The 18,335-nt window shown below is 46.5% G+C and overlaps 1 protein-coding gene across 1 annotated transcript in view; it reads right to left on the bottom strand.

Moving 5' to 3' along the window:
• Window positions 1-3,685, bottom strand: part of LOC115161781 (nesprin-3) — a 40,545-nt gene extending 36,860 nt beyond the window's left edge. The window contains exons 1-2 of the mRNA XM_029712563.1: window positions 3,540-3,685; window positions 912-1,075 (exon numbers count right to left, since the gene is read on the bottom strand). Of these exons, the coding sequence (XP_029568423.1) occupies window positions 912-1,061 (150 nt within the window). The 5' untranslated portion in view covers window positions 1,062-1,075; window positions 3,540-3,685. The remainder of the gene's footprint in view (window positions 1-911; window positions 1,076-3,539) is intronic.
• Between the last annotated feature and the right edge of the window lie 14,650 nt (window positions 3,686-18,335).

Genomic DNA, 18,335 nt, shown 5'->3' with positions numbered 1-18,335 from the left:
GGGTTGGGTCTCACCCTGTCTCTCTGAGCCTGTGTCAGTAGTTAGTTAGGGTTGGGTCTCACCCTGTCTCTCTGTTAGTAGTGTCAAGAGTAGTTAGTAGTGTCAGTGGTAGTTAGTAGTGTCAGTGGTAGTTAGTAGTGTCAGGAGTAGTTAGTAGTGTCAGGAGTAGTTAGTAGTGTCAGGGGTAGTTAGTAGTGTCAGTGGTAGTTAGTAGTGTCAGTGGTAGTTAGTAGTGTCAGTGGTAGTTAGTAGTGTCAGTGGTAGTTAGTAGTGTCAGGAGTAGTTAGTAGTGTCAGTGGTAGTTAGTAGTGTCAGGAGTAGTTAGTAGTGTCAGGAGTAGTTAGTAGTGTCAGTGGTAGTTAGTAGTGTCAGTGGTAGTTAGTAGTGTCAGTGGTAGTTAGTAGTGTCAGTGGTAGTTAGTAGTGTCAGGAGTAGTTAGTAGTGTCAGGAGTAGTTAGTAGTGTCAGGAGTAGTTAGTAGTGTCAGTGGTAGTTAGTAGTGTCAGTGGTAGTTAGTAGTGTCAGTGGTAGTTAGTAGTGTCAGGAGTAGTTAGTAGTGTCAGGAGTAGTTAGTAGTGTCAGTGGTAGTTAGTAGTGTCAGTGGTAGTGTCAGTGGTAGTTAGTAGTGTCAGTGGTAGTTAGTAGTGTCAGTGGTAGTTAGTAGTGTCAGGGGTAGTTAGTAGTGTCAGGAGTAGTTAGTAGTGTCAGTGGTAGTTAGTAGTGTCAGTGGTAGTTAGTAGTGTCAGTGGTAGTTAGTAGTGTCAGGAGTAGTTAGTAGTGTCAGTGGTAGTTAGTAGTGTCAGTGGTAGTTAGTAGTGTCAGTGGTAGTTAGTAGTGTCAGCGGTAGTTAGTAGTGTCAGCGGTTGGTTGTGTCAGTGGTTGGGTCAGTAGTTGGTTCGGGTTGGGTCTCACCTCTGTCTCTCTGAGTCTGGCCTCCAGGGCGGCCCGGGGGCCCTGGGTGTTGTCGTTGAGCCGGAGCCGCTCCTGGACGGTCTTCATCCAGGACATAGCTGCCTCCAGGCTCTCCCTAAACAGGATCTCCTGCTGCTCCTGATGAGTCATCTGGACACACCAGCCTGTGGAGGAGAGGAGAGACATTTAAAACAGGCATTCGAAAAACAACAACAGCCACCCCGCCACTTGTTTTGATAAACAGCTGAATAATGGGGCTAAAGAAATGTAACCGCTCTCAAATTCTGCCTGTGGTGAAGTACAGAGAAGATAGGTATTTAAAAGGAAGTGTGTGTGTGTGTGTGTGTGTGTGTGTGCGCAGAGCCCATTAGTAAATAGAAAGCTTTTGTCAGATGATCAACTGGAGATAGACTACCACCAACAACACAGAAGTATAGAAGTGATACTGCTACATGTCTTTTTTTCCTCATGTTGCAACCAACTGACTCACAGCTGTAAATTCTGAATGTACAGTATAGGTATCAGTCAAAAGTTTGGACACACCTACTCATTCAAGGGTTTTTCTTTATTTGTACTACTTCTACATTGTAAAATAATAGTGAAGATATCAAAACTATGAAATAACACATATGGAATCATGTAGTAACCAAAAAAGTGTCAAATCAAAATATATTTTATATTTGAGATTCTTCAAAGTAGCCACCCTTCGCCTTGATGACAGCTTTGCACACTCTTGGCATTCTCTCAACCAGCTTCATGAGTTCATCACCGGGAATGCATAACAATTAACAGGTGTGCCTTGTTAAAAGTTAATTTGTGGAATTTCTTTCCCTCTTAATGCGTTTGAGCCACTCAGTTGTGCTGTGACAAGGTAGGGTTGGTATACAGAAGATAGCCCTATTTGGTAAAATACCAAGTCCATATTATGGCAAGAACAGCTCAAATTAGCAAAGAGAAACGACAGACTTGGTCATTTACCAAATAGGGCTATCTTCTGTATTCCACCCCTACCTTGTCACAACACAACTGATTGGCTCAAACGCATTAAAAAGAAAATAAATTCCACAAATGAACATTTAACAAGGCACACCTGTTAACTGAAATGCATTCCAGGTGACTATGCATTCCAGGTGACAACCTCATGAAGCTGGTTGAGACAATGCCAAAAGTGTGCAAAGCTGTCATCAACGCAAAGGGTGGCTACTTTGAAGAATCTCAAATATATTTTGATTTGTTCAACACTTTTTTGGTTACTACATGATTCCATGTGTTATTTCATTGTGTCTTCATTATTATTCTATAACGTGGAAAATAGTACAAATAAAGAAAAACCCTTGAATGAGTTAGGTGTGTCCAAACTTTTGACTGGTCCTGTAGATACTTGAGTAAATATACACAACATCACTGCCTAGGTCTAGGCCTACTTCTTGGCTCCACGGTTTCTTCAGAGAAGACATAGCATTACTTTACTTGGGAGGATCGCTCACACAGCCTACATAACATAACTCGTCTGATCAAGGAACACACCACAAAATAAATCCTTGAAGGGTGTAATCAACATACTTCAGTCAGTGCTGCACTGTTGAATCCGGCTATGAAGGAATGAGGGTGGTGCATTAAAGCATACCTATGACCAATTAGCATACAAGTGGAATGTGAACTAACAATGACGTTGTAGTGTAATGAGGTGTTATCAATCTATTTGACATGATGGTCTGTATGATTGTAAAAGACAGTACATTCAATGTTTATACTACTCTCCCAAGGTAAGAATATAATATAAAATAATAGAATAGAATGCATTGCAGGCCTAGTCATGACAATACAATGTTAGGAAGGAAAGAAGGGCGGTTTGAAGGGCACCGCAGGGAAGACACAAAATCGGCCCGAATGAGCAATTTTCCTGCGTGACTCATTTTCCCCCACCACAAAATTCCTCATAATAAGCCCCAAGTTCCTCTGTCTACAGCGAATCTTTTAATATTCTCTATGAATACAGAATAACATGAACAAAACCATACAATAGTAATTCATGCGATATTTTAATGGATGAACTAAACTTACCGATGTTCCAAAGTCAAGAATAATCAAGTCTAATAGACAAAGTTAAAAAGTGTATTTTGAGAGTTTACAAGTAGGCTGCGCCCCTCCCCTCCTCGCGACATCTGCTGTCTGACAGCTCGCGCTTCGTAAACGTAAATAAGCTCGCGACCGACTGCTACTTTTCACGCGCTCTTCATCAAGGCTACATTGTATCAATCTCAGACGGCGTTATAATTATATGTTGACTGAGACGATCTGCATTCGTTAACCGAAGAAGTCCAAATTACTTTTATGGAAATAGCAGAATAACGACTGGAGCAAAAATCTATTTCAGGACATTTGTAAACCTTTATAGCTATAACCAAAGAGGTTTCAAATTAAAACGTTTGATATTGGGATATAACCTATAGCGGGATATACATACTATTCCTAGGCTAGGCCTACTGTAGTCGAACAAAGTGATCTTGTAACGATGGAGTCCATCATTTGTCATGCTCTTTTCTGTACAAATATCCATAACACAAACTGCCCTATCGATAACCGAAATAATAGTCGATATGAAATGAAGAACAGATTTACCGATACCTGTGCATCTGGCGAAAGTAGCAACTAGCGTGCCTGAACACAAATGAGCTGATATGTACTGTAAACTTGTAGCATACACAGGAAGTACAGGCAGAGGCCTCTCTACTATATCTGCATTGGCTGGCCGACCAGATTTAGCCAAAGGAGAGCAGCAAATCCGCAACTGATAATCCTGGGGCGTCAGCGTCCTACGTCAACAATTCAAACTGAAAGGCGTACCCTGGAGAGTAGACATACTGGGCGCGTTCCTCTGCCCAGGCGTTGTTGACGCCTGCCAGGTTTTACAAAGCCTGGAGAGGTATTTTACGTATCAGCTAATCATATCATATGTTCTAGCAATCTGTCAGTCAAAGACAGTCAATAACGTAGCACGCAACCTTTGGTTTATGCGTCATATGGGAACGCGATGCGACCAGTGAGTGTGAGTGTGGCCTACTGTAAATCGTGTGATGAGTCGGTGTATAGTCTCTGAACAGTTGGAATTATTGCTTACACAATTGTCAGTTGAAAATAATTTCAAACAGCAACATTTAGCATGAAACACATGTAATCAACATTTTATTACCACCAAATTATACAATAAATACATTATTTTATTTTCATCATCAACAATATCCACATGGAGTGATGCAGGAAAATATATTCCTTTACCGACTCCTCCTCTATTCAAAATGGAATGGCAAAAGTAGTGTATGGTTTCACAAAACGTGTTCATGTAAACTGTTGTCTGGTGAAGAAATAACCTACAGCTGCATGTATTTAAAGTAACTTTCTGTCCACAGTTTGACACAAAACTACAGTTTACTGAAAGTAGTTGAATTCCAGTTCCTCACCTGACTAATAAAGACTCAAGTTGTCAATTAACAATACTGTACATTTAAGAAGATATCAATGCTTCTACCCCAATTGGCACCCTATTCCCTACATAGTGCACTACTTTTTATCAGAGCACATGGGCCCTGGGACACCTTATCTCAAGCCATGTGCTGTTGTTGCTCTACAGTAGCTTGTTAAGGTATGACGGCTGATGGCATAGGACACCTCAGAAGTTTTGAAATTCCACTAACCTTCATGAAGTGCCACAGTGGCACAAAATGACATTTGTTTTCAGATGCATATACGTTGTAGGCCTACATTATTTTGTACAATGGCATGTATCCATACAATGTGACCATATTATATTATGAGAGGTATCAGAAAAAAGAAAATGCATATCTATACATGATTTCTCAGCTTCTTTACTTAATACATTAGGTTACGCATGAGCTTATAACTGAAGTTGTTCTCCATTTGAAATGCTCTACGTTGTTGTTGTGCTTTTTTATTTATTTCTCCGCACACTCCACTGGCTTCCAGTTGAAGCTCGCATCTGCTACAAGACCATGGTGCTTGCCTACGGAGCTGTGAGGGGAATGGCACCTCCGTACCTTCAGGCTCTGATCAGTCCCAACACCCAAACAAGGGCACTGCGTTCATCCACCTCTGGCCTGCTGGTCCCCCTACCTCTGCGGAAGCACAGTTCCGGCTCAGCCCAGTCAAAACAGTTCGCTGCTCTAGCACCCCAATGGTGGAACAAGCTCCCTCACGACGCCAGGACAGCGGAGTCAATCACCACCTTCCGGAGACACCTGAAACCCCACCACTTTAAGGAATACCTGGGATAGGATAAAGTAATCCCCCCCCCCAAAAAAGATAGATGTATTGTAAAGTTGTTGTTCCACTTGATATCATAAGGTGAATGCACCAATTTGTAAGTCGCTCTGGATAAGAGCGTCTGCTAAATGACATAAATGTAAAGGTAATTTAACCAGGTAGGCAAGTTACAATTGCGACCTGGCCAAGATAAAGCAAGCAGTTTGACACATACAACAACACAGAGTTACACATGGAGTAAAACAAACATACAGTCAATAATACTGTAGAAAAATAAGTCTATATACAATGTGAGCAAATGAGGTGATATAAGGGAGGTAAAGGCAAAAAAGGGCATGGTGGCGAAGTAAATACAATATAGCAAGTAAAACACTGGAATGGTAGATTTGCAGTGGAAGAAAGTGCAAAGTAGAAATAGAAATAATGGGGTGTAAAGGAGCAAAATAAATAAATACAGTAGTGGAAGAGGTAGTTGTTTGGGCTAAATTATAGATGGGCTATGTACAGGTGCAGTGATCTGTGAGCTGCTCTGACAGCTGGTGCTTAAAGCTAGTGAGGGAGATAAGTATTTCCAGTTTTAGAGATTTTTGTAGTTCGTTCCAGTCATTGGCAGCAGAGAACTGGAAGGAGAGGCGGCCGAAGGAGGAATTGGCTTTGGGGGTGACCAGAGAGATATACCTGTTGGAGCGCGTGCTACAGGTGGGTGCTGCTATGGTGACCAGCGAGCTGAGATAAGGGGGAACTTTACCTAGCAGGGTCTTGTAGATGACATGGAGCCAGTGGGTTTGGCGATGAGTATGAAGCGAGGTCCAGCCAACGAGAGCGTACAGGTCGCAGTGGTGGGTAGTATATGGGGCTTTGGTGACAAAACGGATGGCACTGTGATAGACTGCATCCAATTTATTGAGTAGAGTATTGGAGGCTATTTTGTAAATGACATCGCCGAAGTCGAGGATTGGTAGGATGGTCAGTTTTACGAGGGTATGTTTGGCAGCATGAGTGAAGGAGGCTTTGTTGCGAAATAGGAAGCCAATTCTAGATTTAACTTTGGATTGGAGATGTTTGATGTGAGTCTGGAAGGAGAGTTTACAGTCTAACCAGACATCTAGGTATTTGTAGTTGTCCACATATACTAAGTCAGAACCGTCCAGAGTAGTGATGCTGGACGGGCGGGCAGGTGCAGGCAGCGATCGGTTGAAGAGCATGCATTTAGTTTTACTTGTATTTAAGAGCAGTTGGAGGCCACAGAAGGAGAGTTGTATGGCATTGAAGCTCGTCTGGAGGGTAGTTAACACAGTGTCCAAAGAAGGGCCAGAAGTATACAGACTGGTGTCGTTTGCGTAGAGGTGGATCAGAGACTCACCAGCAGCAATAGCTGCATCATTGATGTATACAAAGAAAAGAGTCGGCCCAAGAATTGAACCCTGTGGCACCCCATAGAGACTGCCAGAGGCCCGGACAACAGGCCCTCCGATTTGACACACTGAACTCTATCAGAGAAGTAGTTGGTGAACCAGGCGAGGCAATCATTTGAGAAACCAAGGCTGTTGAGTCTGCCGGTGAGGATGTGGTGATTGACAGAGTCGAAAGCCTTGGCCAGGTCAATGAATACGGCTGCACAGTATTGTTTCTTATCGATGGCGGTTAAGATATCGTTTAGGACCTTGAGCGTGGCTGAGGTGCTAAGAACTACACAGCTGTTTTAGCACCTCTGAGAAAGATCTTACCTGAACCACAAACCATTATTATATACTATATTACATACATTTCACATACGTACAGTACCAGTCAAAAGTTTAGACACACCTAAACATTCAAGAGTTTTTCATTATTTTTACTATTTTCTATATAGTAGAGTAACACATATGGAACAATTTAGTAACCAAAAAAAGTGTTAAACAAATCAAAATATATTTTATAATTGAGTTCTTCAAAGTAGCCATCCTTTACCTTGAAGACAGCTTGACATTCTCTCAACCAGCTTAATGAGGTAGTCACCTGAAATGCATTTCAGTTAACAGGTGTGCCTTGTTAAAAGTTAATTTGTGGAATTTCTTTCCTTCTTAATGCGTTCGAGCCAATCAGTTGTATTGTGACAAGGTATGGGTGGTATACAGAAGATAGCCCTATTTGGCAAAAGACCAAGTCCATATTATGGCAAGAACAGCTCAAATAAGCAAAGAAAAATTACAGTCCATCATTACTTTAAGACATGAAGGTCAGTCAATCTGGAAAATTTCAAGAACTTTGAAAGTTTCTTCAAGTGCAGTCGCAAAAACCATCAAACGCTATGATGAAACTCGCACTCATGAGGACCGCTACAGGAAAGGAAGACCCAGAGTTACCTCTGCTGTAGAGGATATGTTCATTAGAATTAACTGCACCTCAGATTGCAGCCCAAATAAATGTTTCACAGAGTTCAAGTAACAAACACATCTCAACATCAACAGTTCAGAGGAGACTGCTTAAAGCATCCTTCATAGTCGAATTGCTGCAAAGAAACCACTACTAAAGGTCACCAATAATAAGAACAAACTTGCTTAGGCCAAGAAAAATGAGCAATGGACATTAGACTGGTGGAAATCTGTCCTTTGGTCTGATGAGTCCAAATTTGAGATTTTTGGTACCAACCACCGTGTCTTTGTGAGACGCAGAGTAGGTGAATTGCTGATGTCCGCATGTGTGGTTCCCACCATGAAGCATGAAGGAGGAGGTGTGATGGTGTGGGGGTGCTTTTCTGTTGACACTGTTGAATTCAAGGCACACTTAACCAGCGTGGCTACCACAGCATTCTGCAGCGATTACGCCATCTCATCTGGTTTGCGCTTAGTGGCACTATAATTTGTTTTTCAACAGGACAATGACCCAAAACACACCTCCAGGCTGTGTAAGTGTCACACCCTGATCTGTTTCACCGGTCTTTGTGCTTGTCTCCACCCCCCTCCTGGTGTCGCCCATCATCTCATTATCCTGTGTATTTATACCTGTGTTCTCTGTTTGTCTGTTGCCAGTTTGTCTGGTCTTGTCAGGTCTTACCAGCGTGCTTTCCCGTCTTCCTTATTCTGATGTTCTGTTTCCTAGTTTTCCCGGTTCTGACTATTCTGCCTGCCCTGAACCGAGTCTGCCTGCCGTCCTGTACCTGCCTGACTCTGACCTAATTATGAACCGCTGCCTGCCCTGACCCGGAGCATGCCTGCAGTCCGGTACCTGCCTGACTCAGACCTGATCACGAACCCCTGCCTGTCCTTGACCTGCCCTTTGCCTGCCCCATGTTTACAATAAATCATCTGAGAACTGTACTATCTGCCTCCTGTGTCTACAGTGGGGAGAACAAGTATTTGATACACTGACGATTTTGCAGGTTTTCCAACTTACAAAGCATGTAGAGGTCTGTAATTTTTATCATAGGTACACTTCAACTGTGAGAGACATAATCTAAAACAAAAATCCAGAAAATCACATTGTATGATTTTTAGGTAATTCATTAGCATTTTATTGCATGACATAAGTATTTGATCACCTACCAAACAGTAAGAATTCCAGCTCTCACAGACCTGTTAGTTTTTCTTTAAGAAGCCCTCCTGTTCTCCACTCATTACCTGTATTAACTGAACCTGTTTGAACTCATTACCTGTATAAAAGACACCTGTCCACACACTCAATCAAACAGACTCCAACCTCTCCACAATGGCCAAGACCAGAGAGCTGTGTAAGGACATCAGGGATAAAATTGTAGTCCTGCATAAGGCTGGGATGGGCTACAGGACAATAGGCAAGCAGCTTGGTGAGAAGGCAACAACTGTTGGCGCAATTATTAGAAAATGGAAGAAGTTCAAGATGACGGTCAATCACCCTCGGCCTGGGGCTCCATGCAAGATCTCACCTCGTGGGGCATCAATGATCATGAGGAAGGTGAGGGATCAGCCCAGAACTACACGGCAGGACCTGGTCAATGACCTGAAGAGAGCTGGGACCACAGTCTCAAAGAAAACCATTAGTAACACACTCCGCCGTCATGGATTAAAATCCTGCAGCGCACGCAAGGTCCCTCTGCTCAAGCCAGCCAGCGCATGTCCAGACCCGTCTGAAGTTTGCCAATGACCATCTGGATGATCCAGAGGAGGAATGGGAGAAGGTCATGTGGTCTGATGAGACAAAAATAGAGCTTTTTGGTCTAAACTCCACTCGCCGTGTTTGGAGGAGGAAGAAGGATGAGTACAACCCCAAGAACACCATCCCAACCGTGAAGCATTTAGGTGGAAACATCATTCTTTGGGGATGCTTTTCTGCAAAGGGGACAGGAAGACTGCACCGTTATCAGAGGTGATCAAAGATGAGCTCACAGCCTGGAAGCTGCCCATGGACCTTGACTTCCTCATAGCCTTGACCATACGGATCGATGGGTGGCTACGAGAACGTAGGAGGGAGAGGGCATCTGTGCCCAGTTGCGCTCGCTCGCCCTCGAATCCCGTGACCCCCGAAGTCTACATGTCCGAGTGAAACCGATGTAACCCGAGTTCTCTCGGGAATCACAGAGGGCTGCCGACTCACTTCCTTCAGAGCCCATGCAACTGGGCAGGGCTAGATTGTCTCCTATTGAGCTCATACGCAGACTTAACACCCAGAGCTGTCTTTTTGTGGAGCTACGGGACATTTCTTAGATACCTGCCCATTAATAAAAACCCAGGCTCATCAAGTAGGTACGAGTACGCTGGTGAGCCGTATGGTGAGTTTCCCATCCTCCATTGCTCGTACATTTCTCCATGCTTCCCTGTTGTGGGGTGACCAGTCCAAATCCGGTCCAAATCTAATCGGGTTTTCATTGACTCTTGGGGCCGACGAGAGTTTTATGGACTCTACCCAGGTGTTGGAGCTGGGAATCCCCACACAACCCCTCTCCATTCCCATGGACGTCAGAGCGTTGGAAGGGCACTCTATTGGCAGAGTCGCCCACATTACATTTCCCATTAACCAGAGAGTGTCGGGAAATCACAGTAAAAGTGTGCAGTTCCTGCCCATTGAATCCCCTCATGCACCCATGGTTTTGGGATTCTCCTGGCTCCAGAGACACAATCCTCTGATCGACTGGGCTACTGGTTCTATCGTGGGTTTGAGCCTGTTTTGCCATCCTCATTGCCTGAAGTCGGCGCTGCCTGCCCCGGGACGTCTTCCTGTGGCTTGGGAGAAGTCCTGAACCTCTCCACCATTCCTGCGGAATACCAGGACCTCCGGGAGGTTTTCAGCAAGGCCTGTGCCACCTCGCTTCTTCCGCATTGGCCCTATGACTGCGCCATCGACCTTCTACCGGGTACTACACCTCCTCGGGGGCAACTTTATTCCCTGTCGGGTCCGGAGACTAAAGCAATGGAAGGGGTTATTGAGGACTCTCTCACTGCTGGGTTTATGCGTCCCTCTTCCTCCCCCGGTGGCGCAGGGTTCTTCTTTGTAGAGAAGAAGGACAAGACCCTGCATCCGTGTATCGACTACTGGGGTCTCAATGACATTACGGTTAAAAACCGTTAACCGCTACCACTCATCTCCTCAGCTTTCGAGCCTTTCCAGGGAGCAACCATCTTCTCCAAGTTGGGCCTTCGGAATGCATACCAACATATTTTAAGCAGAGCACCATAGTCCCTGTGCCCAAGAAAGCAAAAGTAACCTGCCTAAATGACTACCGACCTGTAGCCCTCACGTCTGTAGCCATGAAGTGCTTTGAAAGGCTGGTCATGGCTCACATCAACACCATTATCCCAGAAACCCTAGACTCCAATTTGCATACCACCCTAACAGATCCACAGATGATGCAGTCTCTATTGCACTCCACACTGTCCTTTCCCACCTGGACAAAAGGAACACCTATGTAAGAATGCTATTCATTGACTACAGCTCAGCGTTCAACACCATAGTGCCCTCGCAGCTCATCACTAAGCTAAGGAACCTGGAACTAAACACCTCCCTCTAAGGACCCTGGAACTAAACACCTCCCTCTGCAACTGGATCCTAGACTTCCTGACGTGCCGCCCACAGGTGGTAAGGGTAGGTAACAACACATCCGCCATGCTGATACTCAAAACAGGGGCCCCTCAGGAGTGTGTGCTGTCCCCTCCTGTACTCCCTGTTCACTCATGACTGCACGGCCAGGCACGACTCCAACACCATCTTTAAGTTTGCCGATGACACAACAGTGGTAGGCCTGATCACCGACAGAGACCTGACCGTGTGGTGCCAGGACAACAACCTCTCCCTCAACGTGATCAAGACAAAGGAGATGATTGTGGACTACAGGAAAAAGAAGACCGAGCACGCCCCCATTCTCATCGACGGAGCTGTAGTGGAGCAGGTTGAGAGCTTCAAGTTCCTTGGTGTCCACATCACCAACAAACTAACATGGTCCAAGCACACCAAGACAGTCGTGAAGAGGGCACGACAAAACCTATTCCTCCTCAGGAGACTGAAAAGATTTGTCATGGATCCTCAGATCCTCAAAAGGCTCTACAGCTGCACCATCGAGAGCATCCGGAAAGGCTGGAGCAACGAACCGCCCTTGCTGTCTCTGCCTTGTCGGTTCCCCTCTTCCCACTGGGATTCTCTGCATCTAACCCTTTTACAGGGGCTGAGTCACTGACTTACTGGTGTTCTTCCATGCCGTCCATGGGAGGGGTGCGTCACTTGAGTAGGTTGAGCCACTGACGTGGTCTTCCTGTCTGGGTTGGCGCCCCCCCCTTGGGTTGTGCCGTGGCGGACATCTTTGTGGGCTATACTCGGCCTTGTCTTCGGACGGTAGGTTGGTGGTTGTAGATATCCCTCTAGTGGTGTGGGGGCTGTGCTTTGGCAAAGTGGGTGGGGTTATATCCTGCCTGTTTGGCCCTGTCCGGGGGTATCATCGGATGGGGCCACAGTGTCTTCTGATCCCTCCTGTCTCAGCCTCCAGTATTTATGCTGCAGTAGTTTATGTGTCGGGGGGCTAGGGTCAGTCTGTTACATCTGGAGTATTCTCTTGTCTTATCCGGTGTCCTGTGTGAATGTAAATATGCTCTCTCTAATTCTCTCTTTCTTTCTTTCTTTCTTTCTCTCGGAGGACCTGAGCCCTAGGACTACCTGGCATGATGACTCCTTGCTGTCCCCAGTCCACCTGGCCATGCTGCTGCTCCAGTTTCAACTGTTCTGCCTGCGGCTACGGAACCCTGACCTGTTCACCGGACGTGCTTGTTGCACCCTCGACAATTACTATGATTATTATTATTTGACCATGCTGGTCATTTACGAACATTTTAACATCTTGACCATGTTCTGTTATAATATCCACCCGGCACAGCCAGAAGAGGACTGGCCACCCCTCATAGCCTGGTTCCTCTCTAGGTTTCTTCCTAGGTTTTTGGCCTTTCTCAGGAGTTTTTCCTAGGGAGTTTTTCCCAGCCACCGTGCTTCTTTCACATGCATTGCTTGCTGTTTGGGGTTTTAGGCTGGGTTTCTGTACAGCACTTTGAGATTTCAGCTGATGTACGAAGGGCTATATAAATAAATTTGATTTGATTTGATTTGATCCTGCCTGGTTGCATCATTGCCTGCTATGGCAACTGCTCGGCCTCCGACTGCAAGGCACTACAGAGGGTAGTGCGTACGGCCCAGTACATGACTGGGGTCAAGCTTCCTGCCATCCAGGACCTCTATACCAGGCGGTGTCAGAAGAAGGCCCTAAAAATTGTCAAACAATCCAGCCACCCTAGTCATAGACTGTTCTCTCTGCTACCACATGGCAAGCCAAGTCTAGGTCCAAGAGGCATCTAAACAGCTTCTACCCCAAAGCCATAAGACTCCTGAATATCTAATCAAATGGCTACCCAGACTATTTGCATTGCCCCCTCCCCTTTACACCGCTGACTCTCTGTTGTTATCATCTATGCATAGTCACTTTAATAACTCTACCTACATGTACATATTGCCTCAACTAACGGTGCCCCTGCACATTGACCCTGTACCGGTACCCCCCTGTATATAGTCTCGCTATTGTTATTTTACTGCTGCTCTTTAATTACTTGTTACTTTTATTTCTTATTCTTATTCATATTTTTTTAACTGCATTGTTAGTTAGGGGCTCGTAAGTAAGCATTTCACTGTAAGGTCTACACCTGTTGTATTCGGCGCATGTAACTAATACAGTTTGATTTGATTTGATCTGATTCGGATACGGGAATGAGTGGAAATGGCTTTTAACACGGCTAGTGGGCACTACGAGTACCTGGTGATGCCTTTCGGACTGACCAACGCTCCCGCAATGTTCCAGGCCCTGGTCAATGATGTGCTCCGAGACATGTTGAACCGATTTGTGTTTGTCTACTTCAACGACCTCCTCATCTATTCCCGGTCAGCTCAAGAGCACATCCTCCATGGCCGACAGGTCCTCCAGCATCTCCTGGAGAACCAGCTGTCCGTGAAGGTCGGAGAAGTGTGAGTTCCATCGCACCACCATCTCCTTCCAAGGAATCGCTGCAGGGAGTGTTCAGATGGAACCTGACAAGTTGAGAGTGGTTGTGGATTGGCCTCAACCTACGTCCAGAGTGCAACTGCAGCATTTCCTGGGATTTGCCTAATACTACCGTCGTTTCATCTGGGGTTACAGCACCCTTGCTTCCCCCCTCTCTGCACTCACCTCTCCCAAGGTGCCGTTCATATGCTCTCCAGCAGCTGACCGGGCATTCTCTGATCTCAAGCAGCGATTCAATACAGCCCCCATCTTAATCCATCCGGACCCGTCCCGTCAGTTCGTGGTGGAGGTCGACACTTCGGACGTTGGAGTGGGGGCTTTCCTCTCCCAACGCTCTGCCCAGGATCAGAAGCTGCATCCCTGCGCCTTCCTTTCCCATCGCCTTAACCCAGCCGAGAGGAACTACGATGTGGGAAATTAAGAATTACTCGCTGTCAAGATGGTGTTGGAGGAGTGGAGGAACTGGTTAGAAGGGGCAGAACAGCCATTTTTGGCATAGATGGACCATAAGAACCTGGAATATCTCCGCACCGCCAATCGTCTCAACTCCAGGCAGGCGACATGGGCCCTGTAATTCACTCATTTACATTTACATTTACGTCATTTAGCAGACGCTCTTATCCAGAGCGACTTACAAATTGGTGCATTCACGTTAAGATATCCAGTGGAACAACCACTTTACAATAGTACATCTATATCTGTTTTGGGGGGGGGCGGGGGGGGGGGGGGGTAGAAGGATTACTATATCCTATCCCAGGTATTCCTTAAAGAGGTGGGGTTTCAGGTGTCTACGGAAGGTGGTGATTGACTCCGCTGTCCTGGCGTCGTGAGGGAGCTTGTTCCACCATTGGTGTGCCAGAGCAGCGAACAGTTTTGACTGGGCTGAGCGGGAACTGTGCTTCCACAGAGGTAGGGGGCCAGCAGGCCAGAGGTGGATGAACGCAGTACCCTTGTTTGGGTGTAGGGCCTGATCAGAGCCTGAAGGTACGGAGGTGCTGTTCCCCTCACAGCTCCGTAGGCAAGCACCATGGTCTTGTAGCAGACGCGAGCTTCAACTGGAAGCCAGTGGAGTGTGCGGAGGAGCGGGGTGACGTGAGAGAACTTGGGAAGGTTGAACACCAGACGGGCTGCGGCGTTCTGGATGAGTTGTAGGGGTTTAATGGCACAGGCAGGGAGCCCCGCCAACAGGGAGTTGCAGTAATCCAGACGGGAAATGACAAGTGCCTGGATTAGGACCTGCGCCGCTTCCTGTGTAAGGCAGGGTCGTACTCTGCGAATGTTGTATAGCATAAACCTACAGGATCGGGTCACTGCCTTGATGTTAGCGGAGAACGACAGGGTGTTGTCCAGTGTCACGCCGAGGCTCTTAGCACTCTGGGAGGAGGACACAATGGAGTTGTCCACCGTGATGGCGAGATCATGGAAAGGGCAGTCCTTCCCCGGGAGGAAGAGCAGCTCCGTCTTGCCGAGGTTCAGCTTGAGGTGGTGATCCGCCATCCACACTAATATGTCTGCCAGACATGCAGAGATGTGATTCGCCACCTGGTTATCAGAAGGGGGAAAGGAGAAGATTAATTGTGTGTCATCTGCGTAGCAATGATAGGAGAGACCATGTGAGGATATGACAGAGCCAAGTGACTTGGTGTATAGCGAGAATAGGAGAGGGCCTAGAACTGAGCCCTGGGAGACACCAGTGGTGAGAGCACGTGGTGCGGAGACGGATTCTCGCCACGCCACCTGGTAGGAGCGACCTGTCAGGTAGGACGCAATGCAAGAGTAAGCCGCGCCGAAGATACCCAGCTCGGAGAGGGTGGAGAGGAGGATCTGATGGTTCACAGTATCAAAGGCAGCAGATAGGTCTAGAAGGATGAGAGCAGAGGAGCGAGAGTTAGCTTTAGCAGTGCGGAGAGCCTCTGTGACACAGAGAAGAGCAGTCTCAGTTGAATGACTCGCTTCCATTTCACTATTTCCTACCGCCCAGGGTCCAAGAATGTGAAACCTGAGGCGCTCTCATGTCTGTACAGCCCCTTTTACTACACCCTCGAACCCCGAGACCATCCTCTCTGCTTCCTGTCTAGCGGCTGCTATGGTCTGGGGAATCGAGAGTCTGGTCCGCAAGGCACAGTGTTCCCAGCTAACCGGATGTTTGTCCCGGACTCTGCCCGTGCTCCTGTTCTGGAATGGGTACATTCCTTGAGACTCACCTGTCATCATGGCTCCCGTCAGACCAAGGACCGACAACGGTTTTGGTGGCCCACCATGGTTCCTGATGTCTCTGCATTCATTGCCGCCTGTACTGTGTGTGCCCAGAACAAGAATCTGCGGCAAACTCCGGCTGGCCTCCTTCAACCACTTCCTGTCCTTTACCGCCCCTGGTCCCATATATCCTTGGACTTCGTCACGGGCCTCCGTCTGATGGCAACACTACCATCCTTACGGTGGTGGACCGGTTTTCCATTTTATTCTCCTTCCAAAGTTGCCCTCAGCTAAGGAGACGGCCCAGCTCATGGTGCAGCACGTCTTCCGGATCCATGGACTGCCGGTCGACATTATCTCAGATCGCGGTCCCCAGTTCTCGTGCCGGTTCTGGAAGGCGTTCTGCACCCTTACTGGGTCATCGGCCAGCCTGTCCTCTGATTTTCATCCCCAGTCCAACGGCCAGTCAGAGCGAGCCAATCAGGACCTGGAGACAACTCTTCGCTGCCTCGTCTCCACTAATCCCACCACCTGTCCCGTAAACTGTCCCCCCTATTTTATCAGCCCTTCCCCATCTCCAAGATCCTTAGCCCCTCTGCTATTCGTCTTCCTTTGCTCCGTACCCTCCGTATACATCCCACTTTTCATGTGTCCATAATTAAACCTATATCTCACAGTCCTTTGTCTCCTGTTTCCTAGTTTTCCCGGTTCTGACTATTCTGCCTGCCCTGACCCCGAGCCTGCCTGCCGTCCTGTACCTGCCTGACTATGATCTAATTACGAACCTCTGCCTGACCTGACCCCGAGCCTGCCTGCCGTCCTGTGCCTGCCTGGCTCTGACCTATTTACAAACCTCTGCCTGCCCTGACCCCGAGCCTGCCTGCCGTCCTGTACCTGCCTCACTCAGACCTGATCACGAACCCCTGCCTGTCATCGGCCTGCCCTTTGCCTGCCCCATGTATACAATAAATCATCTGAGAACTGCCTCCTGTGTCTGCATCTGGGTCATATCCTGAGTCGTGATAGTAAGGGTTATTTGACCAAGAAGGAGAATGATGGAGTGCTGCATCAGATGACCTGGCCTCCACAATCACCCGACCTCAACCCAATTGAGATGGTTTGGGATGAGTTGGACTGCAGAGTGAAGGAAAAGCAGCCAACAAGTGCTCAGCATATGTGAGAACTCCTTCAAGTCTGTTGGAAAAGCATTCCAGGTGACTACCTCATGAAGCTGGTTGAGACAATGCTAAGCTGTCATCAAGGCAAAGGGTGGCTACTTTGAAGAATCTAAAATCTATAATATAATTTGATATGTTTAACACTTTTTTGATTACTACATGATTCCATATGTGTTATTTCATAGTTTTGATGTCTTCACTATTATTCTACAACGTAGAAAATAGTAAACATAAAGAAAAACCCTTGAATGAATTAGGTGTGTCCAAACTTTTGACTGGTCCTGTATATAGCAGACGCTCTAATCCAGAGCAATTTACTGTACAGTCATCGTGTGTGTCCCTAATGACATCATATTCTCTATATACTGTCGTGCACTACATTTGACACACAACCATTATACTCCACTACCAGGCTGAACTGGTACTTGGTCAAATAGACCTGAATGCAAAGTTAACAACATTGTAGACATACTATACATTTGTACAAAAGACTTCTGTGGACAAAATAGTTTTTAAACAACCGCTGATACGTACTTGCAGAGCAATCAATCACGCTGTGGAATACATTGAGAGGAATTCACAAAAGCTACAGTGGGATGATGAAGAACGTCTCTCTCTCTCTCTCTCTCTCTCTCTCTCTCTCTCTCTCTCTCGAGTGCTTTTCTCTTGTCATCTGTGCCAAATATCCACATAGAACTGTCTCTGTCTCTCAGATGCTCGCCATCTCTTTCATCCTTCGCGAGTGAGTCACACTTACCTTAATATACATAGTAAGCACAGACCCATATATACTGAACAAAAATATAAACGCAACATGTAAAGTGTTGGTCCCATGTTTCATGAGCTGAAATAAAAGATCCCAGAAATGTTCCATATGCACAAATATCATCCCTGTTTGTGAGCATTTATCCTTTGCCAAGATAATTAATCCACCTGACAGGCATAACAAGAAGTTGATTAAACAGCATGTTACTTACATAGGTGCACCTTGTGCTGGGGACAATAAAAGGCCACTCTAAAATGTGCAGTTGTGTCACACAACACAATACCACAGATGTCTCAAGTTTTGAGGGAGTGTACAATTGTCATGCAGACTGCAGGAATGTCCACCAGAGCTGTTGCCAGAGAAATAAATGTTAATTTCTCTACCATAAGCCGCCTCCAACGTTGTTTTAGAGAATTTGGCAGTACGTTCAACTGGCCTCACAAACGCAGACCACGTGTAACCACGCCAGCCCAGGAACTCCACATCCAGATTCTTCACCTGTGGGATCGTCTGAGACC

Source organism: Salmo trutta, chromosome 25, assembly GCF_901001165.1.
Source record: "Salmo trutta chromosome 25, fSalTru1.1, whole genome shotgun sequence".
NCBI lineage: Eukaryota > Metazoa > Chordata > Actinopteri > Salmoniformes > Salmonidae > Salmo > Salmo trutta.
This window is presented reverse-complemented; position numbering and strand designations above follow the sequence as displayed.